This window comes from Populus nigra, chromosome 4, assembly GCF_951802175.1.
Source record: "Populus nigra chromosome 4, ddPopNigr1.1, whole genome shotgun sequence".
Taxonomy (NCBI): domain Eukaryota; kingdom Viridiplantae; phylum Streptophyta; class Magnoliopsida; order Malpighiales; family Salicaceae; genus Populus; species Populus nigra.
The window spans coordinates 10,231,310-10,244,669 of NC_084855.1; the positions used below are offsets into that span (position 1 = coordinate 10,231,310).

A 13,360-nucleotide genomic window follows, 5' to 3' on the forward strand; every position below is an offset into this window, starting at 1 on the left:
TCTATTTTTTAAATATTAGACAATGAATTGAATAAAAATTACAAAATTTCAGACTTTTTCAACCTTTTCTTTTATTTTTTTCTGGCTTCCTCTTCTTGGTTCTTTTCTTTTCTTTAAGTTTTTTTATCCCGCATCAATTACATTACCATGACATGTGATCCAATTTCAGTTAATCTTACATTGATTCAGAGATGAAGTTACATTGATTCAGAGACGAAGGTACAAGAATCTTGTCTGATAGGTAGGTAGCTGGCAGCTAATTTAAGACTTATCAATACAATGACCTGCTCGAATAAAAATGAAATAAGAAACCAGGTACCAAATCACAAGCTTTAAGGCAAGGCAAAGCAAAGCTTTTGGAACATACACATTATCATCGTTCAAAATTATATATTACAGATGAATAAATTTGAACATCTGGTGTACACGATCCAGTCAAACAGTATAAATTTGAACTTTTGGTGTACACGATCCAGTCAAACGGTATTCACAGTATCTGCAAGGGAACGCAATATGCAACCCGTGCCAGCTTTCTCCGTCAATTTTTCATGTATCCGCAGGCATTGGTCGCATGTGGGCCGATCTCCAGTAGACAATCCCCTATACAAGTACCTGTGGAATATATGATATCACTGAATTAATGTTCCATTGCAGAACGTTTCACAAAAACAATGAGAACGACAAATGAATAGACCACATGAAATGCTAGATGGAGATTCGATTCACCCATTCCTTTTCGGGTGTTTGGGTTGAGGGGTGTTGCTCTTAGTGCAACACAAACCGGTAAGGATTTGATAATCCCACAGCCAACTATGTCCACATTACTGAGCATGTGATTATTAGTATTAAAGCTCAGCCAAGAACAAAGATTGAAGCCTGTCAGCTTCGTTTTTACCTTTGAAGTTCATGCTCAGCTTTCTTTTTTCACATACAAGTAGGGATCCAAAATGTGCCAGGATGAAACAAATCCTTCCAGAGTAAACACCAGGGGCAACACAAATATGGTGCAGTGTTGTCACACAGAAAGCCAATTGTGGATATGTATAAAAGTGTCCTTGGACGAGAAATGGATAATCACATTAACGGAACGATAAGTAAAAATTTTCATTTGTGATGTCTTCATGAAAAAAATATATAAATAGCACTTTAACTGTTGTAGGCAAAATCAGTTCCATTCTGTTTCTCCTGACGAAACAACTGAGTAATATACCAAGAAGATACAACAGGGAGGGGTCTTACAAGGAGGCTTTGGAAGGAGAATCAGGATACCATTTTGTAAATGGCATCGATCTGATCCTCAAGGTAATTAAGGTTTGATGAAATTGAAGAGAGTTCTCGACCATATTTTATATTTCAAAACAACAAGTTTAAAGCTAGCAAACAGAGAAGCTTTATGTTGAGGAACTGTTTACTAATGATCAGCAACATGCAGGCGAAAAATATTCTCTACAACCAATAAAGACTAGCCAAGGGCTTCGTTAAGATAAAAACCCATTGGCAATAATAATTAGTTTTCATGAATGATCACACCAACAGAAATATCTTAACTCTCTGCTGGCTTCGTTCTTGTAGCAGAAAAATGGGTAGCTGCTACAAATTCCAAGTGATTTCAAGCTTAGAGCCGTGAATGCCAAGCTAGAAGTTTGAAATTGATCGAACATCAGTTCATGAATAAAAGATTACACCACAAATAAGTTCAAAGTTGTGAAATGATGAAAATTCAAAATATTTGGTGAGGAAGTGGTAAAATATCTAAACAGGCTGAAGGAACAATAAAGTTTAACCTTGAAATGAAGCCAGCTTAAGCTAAGGACCATTTGAGCAATGACTCAAAGCTTCCACTTAACAAAAAGCCTCAATAATAAAGAATATATATTTATCAATTCTACTTTATAAAATGAAGATTGTCTTCACTTAACAAAAGATCTCAAATATGAAATGAAGATTGCTCAAGTCTTACTCTCTAACTGTAAATGTAAATTCAGGTGACGGGAAAGTTATATAAAATTAAACTAGAAATGAAAATAAGGAAGAGAAAGAGAAGGACTGACTTCATCAGAATATCATAGTACTCGGGATCCAAAGCAGAGAACAATGCATCCACATCTTTTATTGCCATTAGCACTCTATGCACCACGATCCAATTCGCTGACTACGCATATAAAAACTATATATAAAAATCAAAACTTCCCTTAATTTTTCCAAAAAAGAAAAGAAAAACAAAACCTTGCATCGCTCGTCTCGAGTCTTGGGAGGCGAGCCTTCTAGTACCGTTTTGAGAGCCTCGACAGGTCTACCCCTAAAAGAAACAAAGAATCACAAACAGAAACACCAAAGTTGAGTTGCAAAATGATTGATAATTACTGACTGTTTGAGTAGGCTTTCGATCTTGCGAGATTTGTGTTCGATTCTTGTGATTATAGCCTCTGCCTCTGCATTCTCTGCTTTCACTGTTTCCCCTCTTCCTGCCATTCGCTCTCCTTGCAGTGAAACGATGGGGAAGTTAAGCGTTTAGCTAAGGCGGGTAGCGGTTGAGCCTTAGGCGCCGTGTTTCTCCTGTTTTCGATACTGCTTCGTGATGCTTTGTGAACAAGGATCGTTCTTTATTGGGCTAAGGCCAGGGCCTCGTTCAAATCAATGCAGGCTAAGTTCGGCCTTTTCTTTCCATGGGCCTAGGTTTCGTCACCCTTTTTTTTATAAATGAACAAAGAAATTATTTTCTTTGTTTTTATTTATTTAATTTTAAAAACAACTTTTAGAAAATTAGATTTTTTTTGGTTTATTAGAGGCTTGTTGGAATTTAAAATATATATCTCTCGTTGTATAATTTCCAAATAAACTATAATTATTTGGACTTAAACTTGTTTCAAAAAGTGAAAATATCCCGTATACAATGATTAAATTATATCTATTTATGCTAGAAAATATAATTTTTTTAAAAAAATAAATTCAAACAAGAATTAGAAATAGAATCTTAATAGAAAATTAAATAATATAAAATCAAGTAAAGATGATAAAAGATTTAGTGTGATCATAATAAGAGTTTTGAGAATAATGTTAGAAGAAAAAACAATAAACAAAAAGGACGTTGAGCGAAAAAACAATTAGAATTTAAAATATAGAATTATCAAATGAGATAAAAATAAGATAATATCAATGACGTCCGAGTTTTCGTGTTTGACATGTTGTGCTTAGACGCCTTTATTTTTTTAATATTTTTATTTGATATATTAATATTAAAAACCATTTTTTAAAAATAAAAAATATATTATTCACACTCTCAAACATGCAAATGGTCGTAATAAATGATTTCTCCTTTTCTGGCTCCTGTTTTTTCCTTCCTTCCCTTCGAAGTTCAAAGTCTTCCTTCCTCCACCATCTCATCTCCCCATTCTCACACCCACCAAACAGCAGAACCTAAAAAAACCCCTTGTTTCTCCATCAATGGCAGATCCTGTCTCACATTCCAAGCTCCCTTCGCCACTCAAGGAGCTTGACAACTCAAAACCCATCACCAGAACCAATAAGTCATCATCTTTCACTAGTCACATACTCTGTAAGTCTCTCTTTTTTGTGCTCTTTCTTTTTCTTATTCCACTATTTCCTTCACAAGCTCCTGACTTTATCAGCCTGTCTACTATTCTCACCAAATTTTGGGACCTTGCACACCTTCTTTTCATAGGCCTTGCTGTTTGTTATGGCTTGTTTAGGTGTAGAAATGTTGAAGATTTTGACTCCGAACCACCTCCCCAGTATTCTGATGATTCACAATCATCTTATGTGTCTAGGATTTTTCACGTTTCTCCAATTTCTTATGATGGGTCTGAAAATTTGTCCGGGTTTCATGACAAACATGTGTACCAAAATTGGAACTCACAGTATTATAGTGGTGAGTCTATGGTTAATGGCACTAATGGCCATGAACTGAACAAAACTGAATCGCAGAACTGTAGGGATGATGAGTCTATGGTTGATGATACTAACGGTAATGAACAAAACAAGGTTGGATCTTTAAATGCTGAAAATGACTTTGAAAACTCATTTGAGAATGGTGATAGCGATGTGATTCAAGCTCGGAATTCTCAGTATTTTCAGAGTGAATCGATGGTTGTAGGGTCTCAACCGAACTATTCACTTGATGAATATGGTAATCTAGGACAAGTAAATGGTTACAGGCCACTAGGGTTGCCAATTAGGAGTTTAAATTCGAGGATTAGGGTTCTGGATAGCTCTCTATTTAGTAATGAAAACGAGTCCGGTACAAGCTTCTCGGCCTCAGGCTCCACTGATGGTTCTGGAAGGAGTGCAAACGAGAATGATTTTGGTGATATGCCTCCTACGAACTTGGAGGAGAGTTTTAATGAAACTGTAGCCTTACCTTCCGAAATCCCATGGCATCCGAGATCTGAGAGGAAGGAAATTAGAGAGAAAGTAGGTTCTTTTGCTGGAGATTCTTCGCATCTTAGGCCTCTCTCAGTCGATGAAACACAGTTCGAGTCTCTCAAATCACAGTTAGAGTCTCTCAAAACGCAGTCTTTCAGGTCCACAACATCTTTGTCATTTCAAAGGGGTCCAGGTCCACAACATCTTGGTCCTTCACATTTTAGACCTCTCTCAGTTGATGAAACTCAAATCGAGTCACAATCTTTCAGGTCCACGACATCTTTTGCATCCCAAGGGAGCTCAGCCCCGTATTCACCAACCACTCTCTCACCCTCACATTCTATTTCTTCTGAATTGCCAAATTCTGAAACCGAAGAATTAGGGAAAAACAAGAGTTATCGTGCATCTTATCCTCCTTCTTCTCAATCACTAGCAACCAGGAAGGCGGATGCTCCACTGAATGCATTTCATTTGAGGAGATACAGTGGTGGGTCTTTGTTCCCAAAGGATTCACGGAGAAGCTTAAAGGATGAGTTGAAAGATTTGAGAGGGAAAAGGAATGAGCATACAGTGGGCAGTGGAGAGACCGGGCAGGGTTCTTTGAGATCAGATCAGAAACCTGCAGTACCTGTTAAAACTTCATCACTAAAGGGAAAATTTATTAGGACTATTAAAGCTAGTGGATATGCTGCAGAGACAATAAAAGCTAAGGAGGCAGGTAGAAAACACATTGATGAGAAGGTTGGAAAAATTTGCGATGAAGCACAAACAGTAAACGTGGGAAAGAATGAAATGAAAAGAGGACCTGATAGTATCTTACTTGGCTCTGATAAAAAGAACTCGGATACTCATCACCATATGCCAAAGCCAACCCTTTCAAAGTATATGAAGAAGGAAAAGGAAATATTTTCAGAGAGTCTTACCGTGGAGTCCACAAAAGACTCAGAAAGTGGGACTGATAATTCTCGAGTGAGTTCAGATGAACTTTCTGCGCCTGCCACTAACATTGATGCAGGAGATTACTCTAGCGAGGTTGATAAGAAAGCTGGTGAGTTCATAGCCAAGTTCAGGGAGCAGATTAGGCTTCAGAAAGTTGCATCTATTCAGAGATCAAAGGGAAAGCGCTTGAATGGTACTTATGTTAGGTGAAAGATAAGCCTATACTGCTCCTAGATAGCTAGGAATATGGAGACGAAGTTGATTATTATTCATTTTTTTACTTGTTCACTCTTCAATTATCTACTTTAGATTGTATCTAAATCTACTATTGTAGATACTACATCCAGTTCTCGTGGAATTGTGAAGTATGAGTATCCACCAACTTCGTCGCATAATTAAAGATTTTAGATCTTTCATAGAATTGTTAAACCATCTAACTATTCATAATTAAAGATTTTTGATCTTTCATAGAATTGTTAAACCTTCTAACTATTCTGCATTACTTTGACATCATAAACTAATATTATTGCCTTAATAAAATTAGTAAAAGCACACCATCATCAATCTGCCTTTCTATTTGGTTTTGCGCTTTGAAAAATAGGGAGAATGATCTTTCAGTGCGATCCTCAACAGATGGTATTGTATCTGTTGCAGTTGCTGCATGTACATGTCGCAGTTATCTTGTGGAAAGGATGACTCAAAAAGGTTTATAATCATCTAGTGTTGTTCAATCATGGAATGGATGAATGGGACCCCTTAAAGGTGTTCTGTGAGGTTAAAAAAACCAGAACCTTATTGGCATATCTTGTCTGACTGGGGACTGTGTCACCTCACGACTTGAGGCTTATCCTGGGAGAATCTCAAGGAAAAGCTTTTGCAATTTTTAAATTCACTCAAGGAAGAAATGTGATTGTTAATCATTTGCTGGATTCATCCTAAACTGAGTAAAGCTATGGAGGCTGCTGTTGACAAAGCCTTCTGTTTTTGAAATATTTAAGAAACGTGATTCTTTATCTGTGAAAAGGCGCGTTGGATGCTAATATATAGTTTTCTGCATCTGTCATATTAAACTTCCGTAATGTCCTTCCTCAAGATGCTCATGAATAAAAATCTGCTGCTATGTTTTTCAGTTAAAGGCTTGCTTGAGCAATGTTTGGTGTCGGAGTGGTTTGTCTTAAAACAATTCCTGCTTTTAATTAATAAATTAACCATGTCAGTGCTGAAGATGTGAACCTTGTTCAGGACATGGTCATCAGACACAATTACTCATCACTTTTGTTGCCGCCATTGCACATTGAGTAAAGCCCATTTAACGTCTCAACTAAAATAAGTAAAATGATGCGAGGATATTCTTTATCACCGAACCAAAATTTGAAAAAAAAAAAAAAAGTAAATTTGTTCCAATACTCGAGACTTCACACTCTTGGTAGTTGGAGCGCGGTGAATATTATGGCCCCGTGAGAAGCATATTCGTGCAGAGGATTCCTTGTCCCCTAACTACGTCCACGAGTCGGATTGTGATATGGATGGTGTGTGGCATCGTGGTTAAAATGTAATTTGCTTAAAATTTGACAAAAATATTGTCTTTTCAGTGTGTTTTAATTATTGTGATATATTAATATAAAAAATAAATTTTAAAAATAAAAAATTATTATTTTAATGACTGCTCAAGACATGAAAGAAGAGAGGCAAAAAAGACCACGCCGTTTTAATGACTGCTCAAGACAGGAAACGCTGTCGTCATTACATTACCGTTTCCACTTTGAAACAGGCAAGTTCCAAATCCTTGCAGAAAAAGGAGAGATGTAGCTCCGTACTGTGGTCTATCCTGTTTTTAAAATTTTATTTTAAAAAAAATAAATTAATATTTTTTAATTATTTTAATATACTAATATTAAAATAAAAAAATTATTATTTTAATACGAAAAAGGCAAAAAAAACACAACCACATTTTCAAACTTTCGGAAACACCAGGCAGGCAAGGGCACTGTTACTATCGCTTTCCAGTGTTTGTTGACAAGAAACCCACAAAAAAAAAAAAAAACTCCTCTTCCTAATTTGTTCCATGCCTCTCCTCCTTAAACCTCCAATCAACCATGAAATAATCCATTCAATTCCCAGCTTCTTCTTCTTCTTGTAGCTGTAATCAATAGGAGGTTATTTCTACTTGTTTCTTTTCCTTTTCTTTGAGGGTTATGTGAAGAAGATGTATATTGAGGAAATAAAGGAAGGAGATCAGGATGAGAATTCATGTAGAAACGTTGTCGTTTTGGATGCAAAGAAAGTTTTGGTAGGAGCTGGAGCTCGTGCTCTGTTTTACCCTACTCTGTTGTACAATGTTTTGAGAAATAAAATTGAATCCGAGTTTCATTGGTGGGACAGAGTCGATCAGGTGTTTACTAATTATCTTCTTAGCTACTGATTTGTTTTATGGAAGTTCATTAGTAATGTTTGTTGAAGTATGAATTAATATATTTTTTTTTTATATAAAAGTTTTTAAGTGGTTGTTGATGAATACAGACTTGCTACTTACTTACTGACTGTCTAAATTGTTTTTCAGTTTATATTGTTGGGAGCTGTTCCGTTTCCGACGGATGTTCAACGATTGAAGAAACTTGGGGTGTCTGGTGTGGTCACACTGAATGAATCATACGAGACTTTGGTTCCCACATCACTATATCATGTGAGTTTGGTTTCCATGTCGTGTTTTTCCATATATGATAGTCTTGTTAATGTACAGGTGATTATCTTTAATTTAAAATCCATGCCCCCATTAAGGCTTTGCAATTATCTCTTTTTGACAAATTGGTTAGATAATCTAGGAGAAATTATTTGCTTAAATGGCCAATACTGCCTTTAAAAGCCCACGTAAGTCACTGATTGTTGTTGCTTGAATGTGAAAAGGCGGAAAGAATCTGCCTGTTTTTTCCACGTGATTATGCCTGAGTGCTGATACACATTTATGTTCATTGTTGTTTTTTTTTTGTAGGCTCATGATATTGATCATTTGGTCATTCCGACGAGAGACTATCTGTTTGCCCCTTCATTTACTGATACATGCCAAGCGGTAGACTTCATACATAGTAAGCATGTTGTAAACGTTCATTCCCTGGTATTGCAGTTGTATTTTTAATAGATTTTTGCTCCCCCCTCCTGAGGGAGTCATTTATAATTGTATTTTTTTTATATCAACTCTTTTTTTTTGTTGAACTTTATGAAGAAAATGCCTCTCTTGGGAAGACAACATATGTTCACTGCAAGGCTGGTAGGGGGCGCAGTACAACCATTGTTCTCTGTTACCTAGTATGTATAAATTCAAATCTAACTTGCTGAGAAATTCAACTTACCGACTCTCTACATTTTGTTGAGCATTCTTTTAACCTGTATGAGATTTTCTGTTTCTTGACAGGTGGAACACAGGCATATGTTGCCCAAGGCTGCATACGAGCATGTAAGATCTATCAGGCCCAGGGTACTTTTGGTCTCTTCGCAATGGCAGGTAAGGTTGATATAGCTTTCATGTACATCCTTCATTTTAATTCAATGTAACCTTTCTATGGATTGCATCACACACACACGTGTTACATTTATTCTCTGCCAAGGAATCTGGACAAAGAAGAGCTAGAAATTTCAAGCTTCACTCTAGATCAAATGAAATGGATTGAGAGCGGACTCACGCTTTACCGACTTGGATTTTGACCTTGTACCTTTTGTTCATGGAACTAACTGTGATCTGTCAATCTGCTATTTTATTTTCATTGCTTTGAAGTACAGTTGTCGTTTTATTGGTTTGATGGCTCCTTTTATTGCCAATCTGTCATTCAATAACGCTTGGGTTTCTCCTAAAATCATTCCACGTTAATCCCTGTATACAGGCTGTTCAAGACTACTATCTTCTCAAGGTGAAAAAAACTAGTGTCCCTGGCTGTACGGTAACTCAAAAAGCTTTAGATCTTCCGACCAGAGGGGACGAGAAACAGGACACGGCATCCTTTGATGATGGATCTGCTGTGTTGGTAACAGAATCTGAACTTGATGGATATGATGCTAGCTGTGACTCGGGTTTAGTGGGTAATGATATGTTGGCAGAGCATGGCCTGGCTTGTAAGGTTCAGTTTGCTAGCCGGGCAGCTATTTCCAGACTTTCATGCTTGTGGCTTGGGTGCCACCCTGACCAGAAATCTTCAATGAAGAAGCCAGGAAGCTCCATCGGGGGTAATCAGTTGAGTAGCATCGCTGCAGACATCCAGGTTTATTGAGATGTCGAAATCTACCGGGAGTGTTAATTTAAGAGTTTCAGCGGGAGTGTGATTTAGGAGTTCCGTTTTTTTCCCCATAAAACACAACACAAGTGATAGTATCCTTCTCTGTTTCCCCAAGTGTTGTGATTTTTCCTAGTTTGAGGTCATGTGCAGAGTGGAGGACATGAAGAAGTATAGCATCCCTCTGTTCTTCTGCCTGATATATGTGCTCCTGCGAGGGAGGTGGGTTGTTTTCAATCTTTTCAGAGTAGCAAAGAAATGGCTGGTACTGATGGTCACGGGTACTGTTTCTCTCATTAAAGTCTGTGACGCAAGTTCTGTCCTTTTGAAGGAAACATTTTCCAGATTGTAAACTTACATGATCAGATTTGCTTTTCGTTGGAACTTTTGAACGAATTGGATTCTCTTCCCCTCTTTTTGATCCGTGTCACAGCTTTTGTGTACGTGCGCAAATTTGTAAGACACTGTTCGCTATGTAATTTTGGGGGTGATTTTTAAAATGCTTTGTCTCAAAAAGCATTAGATCAATGTTTTTTTAATTGATTTCTATGTTCCAGATCATTTCAAAAACATCCAAAATATATTTTTAAAGGAAATCACTTTTAATCTAAATGTATTATTAAACATTACAAAAACCTAATATAAAATATATTATCCTCGTTGATTTGTTTTTGCGTTTGTTGTAAGACAACAAAAGGTGTTGAATAAACCTATATATTTAATTTTTTATTGAGAAAAGGTTTTTTCATTTCTCTTACATGTAGCGAAGCAGCACAAGTCACTTGCTAGTATATTAAATTTAGAGTGTGTTTTATATTAAGGTTATTGTTGTGGTTGTGATTTAAAAAAATTATTTTATATAAAGTATTTTTAGTTGAAGTTGGTTTGAAAAAATATATGTTTAGTTAAAATTGTGGTTGAAATTGAGATTGAATAAAAAATAGTTTAATGTGTTTAGTTAAAAAAATGTTTTTTAAATTGAGGTTATAAAATAATTAAAAAATATTTTTAATTTAAATATTGTAGATTTAACTACTATTATTACATCATGAAATAAATAATATTGATATCAAATTTTTTTTATTATTCCATTAAACTATATGCAATGTCATCACATACGAAATATATCTAACAATGACTATATTTTTCATGGTTTCTTAAACACGCAACAACAAAAACTGAATTTTTTGTTATGTCATCAAGCGATATCCTTCTAATTTTTTGAATAAAACACAATTAAAAAAAAAATAAAAACTGAATTTTTTTAACTGGATCGGACCCGACAAGAACATAATTGGAATTGCGATAAAATTCCACAAATGCTACATCATCATGCGATATCCTTCTAATTTATGTAGTGTTATTAAATAATATTAAATACTAGTTTTTCGAGTAAAACTCAATTTTTTTAAAAAAAATACAATTTTATTACGTACAAAATTCATTCGACAAGAACTACAGTTTTCATGATTTTTTGAGTGTGCAATAAAATTAGGTAAAATATTATCAGGAATAAAATTGAGATTACAATATAAGTAAATTTAATTCATCTTAAACTAATTTTTTAAAAAAACAAAAAAAAAATTGTTATTCACGTTCACATGAACAGTTCGAGTGAAATGAATTAACTACACTGATATTTCAAAAAAAAAAACTGTTAATATGAACAGTGCTACAAAGAAACATGGCTCCATTGTTTACTAAACAGTGGAGCCATGCTCCACTGTTTTAATTGGAAAATCACCACCATGCTTCACTGTTACTAAACAATGGAGCCATGCTGTTTTAAAATACTGCTTCTCCAAACTTGTGGCACGACAACGAAAATTGATGGGTCCTATTAAGAAAAATTATTTTTTTTTGTTATCAAACACTGGTATATGTAGTTGCAGGTGAACTTTACCCACAACCACATTACCAAATAACATCTTGACGTTTCTTAGCTTTGTAAACTCCTTTTAGGTTGTGTTTATTAATGTTTCGGATTAAAAATGATAAATATTTATTATAAAAAAATAGAATCATATTTAGTTAAAAAGGTTGAAAAGATAAAGATAAAAAAAACTATTTTTTGAAATAATTTTAGAATAAATTTATGTATTTTTAAAATATAAAATATAAAAAAATATGTTTATACTACCGATGAGTTACATTGGTAAACAGAGTCGGTGAAATAAGGAACGGTAATACTTGGACAGTCCAATTCCTATCTTATACCATCTGTGCAGACAGAAACCTCGTAACATGTCCTGCTTGGGAGGTCTCTTTTCTTCGAAGAAAATAGGTGACATACGTGCCATTTAGATAGCACGTGCGATGCCATCCAATTATCAAAATCACTTTATGTTGTGTTAGAAGAACTGTCATGTTCTTTTTCTTCGAAAGAAAAAAAAAATTATGATCCGTGCATAAACGCGGTGAAATAGCTTGTTTCTACAAAAATCCTGTTCACTGTCGAGCTTCAATTTAGTTTAGAATCTTTGCAGGTGACTTTCCACAATGTTGGCTATACTGACTCAGGTCGTCGCATTGCAGCATCTACTTGCAGGGTTCTCCTGTCAAAATCCTCATGGGCACTAATGCACTGATTCCAAGCGAACAGACTACATCCAGACTTCAGTACAATCGTGTGCCTTCTATCCAGACCTGCTTGCCTTCTTTTCAAACTAAAAGCTGTAAGCAATAGAGGTAGTTAACAAGGGAACTTAAGCAGGATTTGAGGAAGGAATGCGAGACATGAGACCTGGGGGGAAGAGAAAGATAATCATTGCTCAAGAACTTGGGCCACCGGTTAGTTTCTCGAATTGCCTGCTTCCTTCTCTTTCTGCACAATTCAGTATCTCTTTATCCAACATCACCCGACTTCCCTTTCCTTAATCATGATTTCTTCCTTTTTATTGATTATATGCATCTGGGTCCTGTGGAAATATTTCCTGAGGGGTTTTAGGATAAAATAGAGAGAGAGAAAAAGTAAGAAAAGAGAACCAATATGCTAGTTATTGCTTCGCAGTTCCAGGTATATATAGTGACACTTGTGATGCTTCTATTCTTTTTTCCTGCCTTTGAGGCTGAGGCCAAGACTCCCATAAAATGCCATCCATATCCCTTTTACTCTTTCCATGGTTGCTTCATCTTCATGTGAACTGCCTATGCAGTATGGTCAATAACAGTTGCGGGGAAGACTCTACAAACTATTATTTTCCTGGATTTAAAACATTTCTCAGTAGAACAATAAAAAATTCAACCAAGTACCATTCTTATCTTTCCTTCCCCAAAAAGGAAAGAAAGGTCAATAAGTTTAAACTTATTGCCAACTATCCAGATCATGGGTGCTTCACTGGTAAAAATATTTTTTTGTCGAGTTCCAAATGTTCATGCCCTGGTTCTTTATTTATAAGAACTTGTTGATTACCTAATCCTTTGTACAGGTCGGACCTCCTACATTTTTCAGCTCAAAACAGTTTGAAGTTTTTGATGTGGAACTCCTCAATTTTAAGGACTGTCAAAGGAAGACTACAGGATTTTACTCTGATGTTGTGTGCGACTGACAGGCTTTTGTTAAGCCTTTAAAAGGCAATTTTGTCGGAACATTATCACGCTAGAAGTTTATCCTACTACGTCGATTTTTACCTTGTCCAAGAAAGGCCATATTGAAAATTAGCATTTGAGAAAGTCGGAATTTTAATTTTATACGATGACTCTAATTTATCAACAGTTTTCAGGAATATCATTATTTGCTATTTAGTAGTTGAAGTTTTATAAACCCTTATGATTTT

General features: G+C 35.6%; 2 protein-coding genes and 1 long non-coding RNA gene across 3 annotated transcripts; 2 read left to right on the forward strand and 1 right to left on the reverse strand.

The window, feature by feature from the left end:
• Window positions 1–331: 331 nt before the first annotated feature.
• On the reverse strand, window positions 332–2,581 carry LOC133691565 (actin-related protein 2/3 complex subunit 5A-like). Its single transcript, XM_062112123.1, has 4 exons — window positions 2,369–2,581; window positions 2,227–2,299; window positions 2,052–2,152; window positions 332–612 (listed from the first exon to the last, which is right to left on the reverse strand). The coding sequence occupies exons 1-4, from the start codon at window positions 2,470–2,472 to the stop codon at window positions 477–479; spliced, it is 414 nt and encodes a 137-aa protein (XP_061968107.1). The 5' UTR covers window positions 2,473–2,581; the 3' UTR covers window positions 332–476.
• A 4,689-nt stretch (window positions 2,582–7,270) lies between these two features.
• On the forward strand, window positions 7,271–10,084 carry LOC133690820 (phosphatidylglycerophosphate phosphatase PTPMT2-like). The gene is made up of 6 exons (XM_062111087.1): window positions 7,271–7,714; window positions 7,883–8,005; window positions 8,312–8,405; window positions 8,543–8,625; window positions 8,732–8,821; window positions 9,198–10,084. The coding sequence occupies exons 1-6, from the start codon at window positions 7,529–7,531 to the stop codon at window positions 9,579–9,581; spliced, it is 960 nt and encodes a 319-aa protein (XP_061967071.1). The 5' UTR covers window positions 7,271–7,528; the 3' UTR covers window positions 9,582–10,084.
• A 1,765-nt stretch (window positions 10,085–11,849) lies between these two features.
• LOC133692698 (uncharacterized) lies at window positions 11,850–13,331 on the forward strand. The gene is made up of 2 exons (XR_009841984.1): window positions 11,850–12,374; window positions 13,013–13,331. It is a non-coding gene; the product is annotated as an uncharacterized LOC133692698 (long non-coding RNA).
• Window positions 13,332–13,360: the final 29 nt, after the last annotated feature.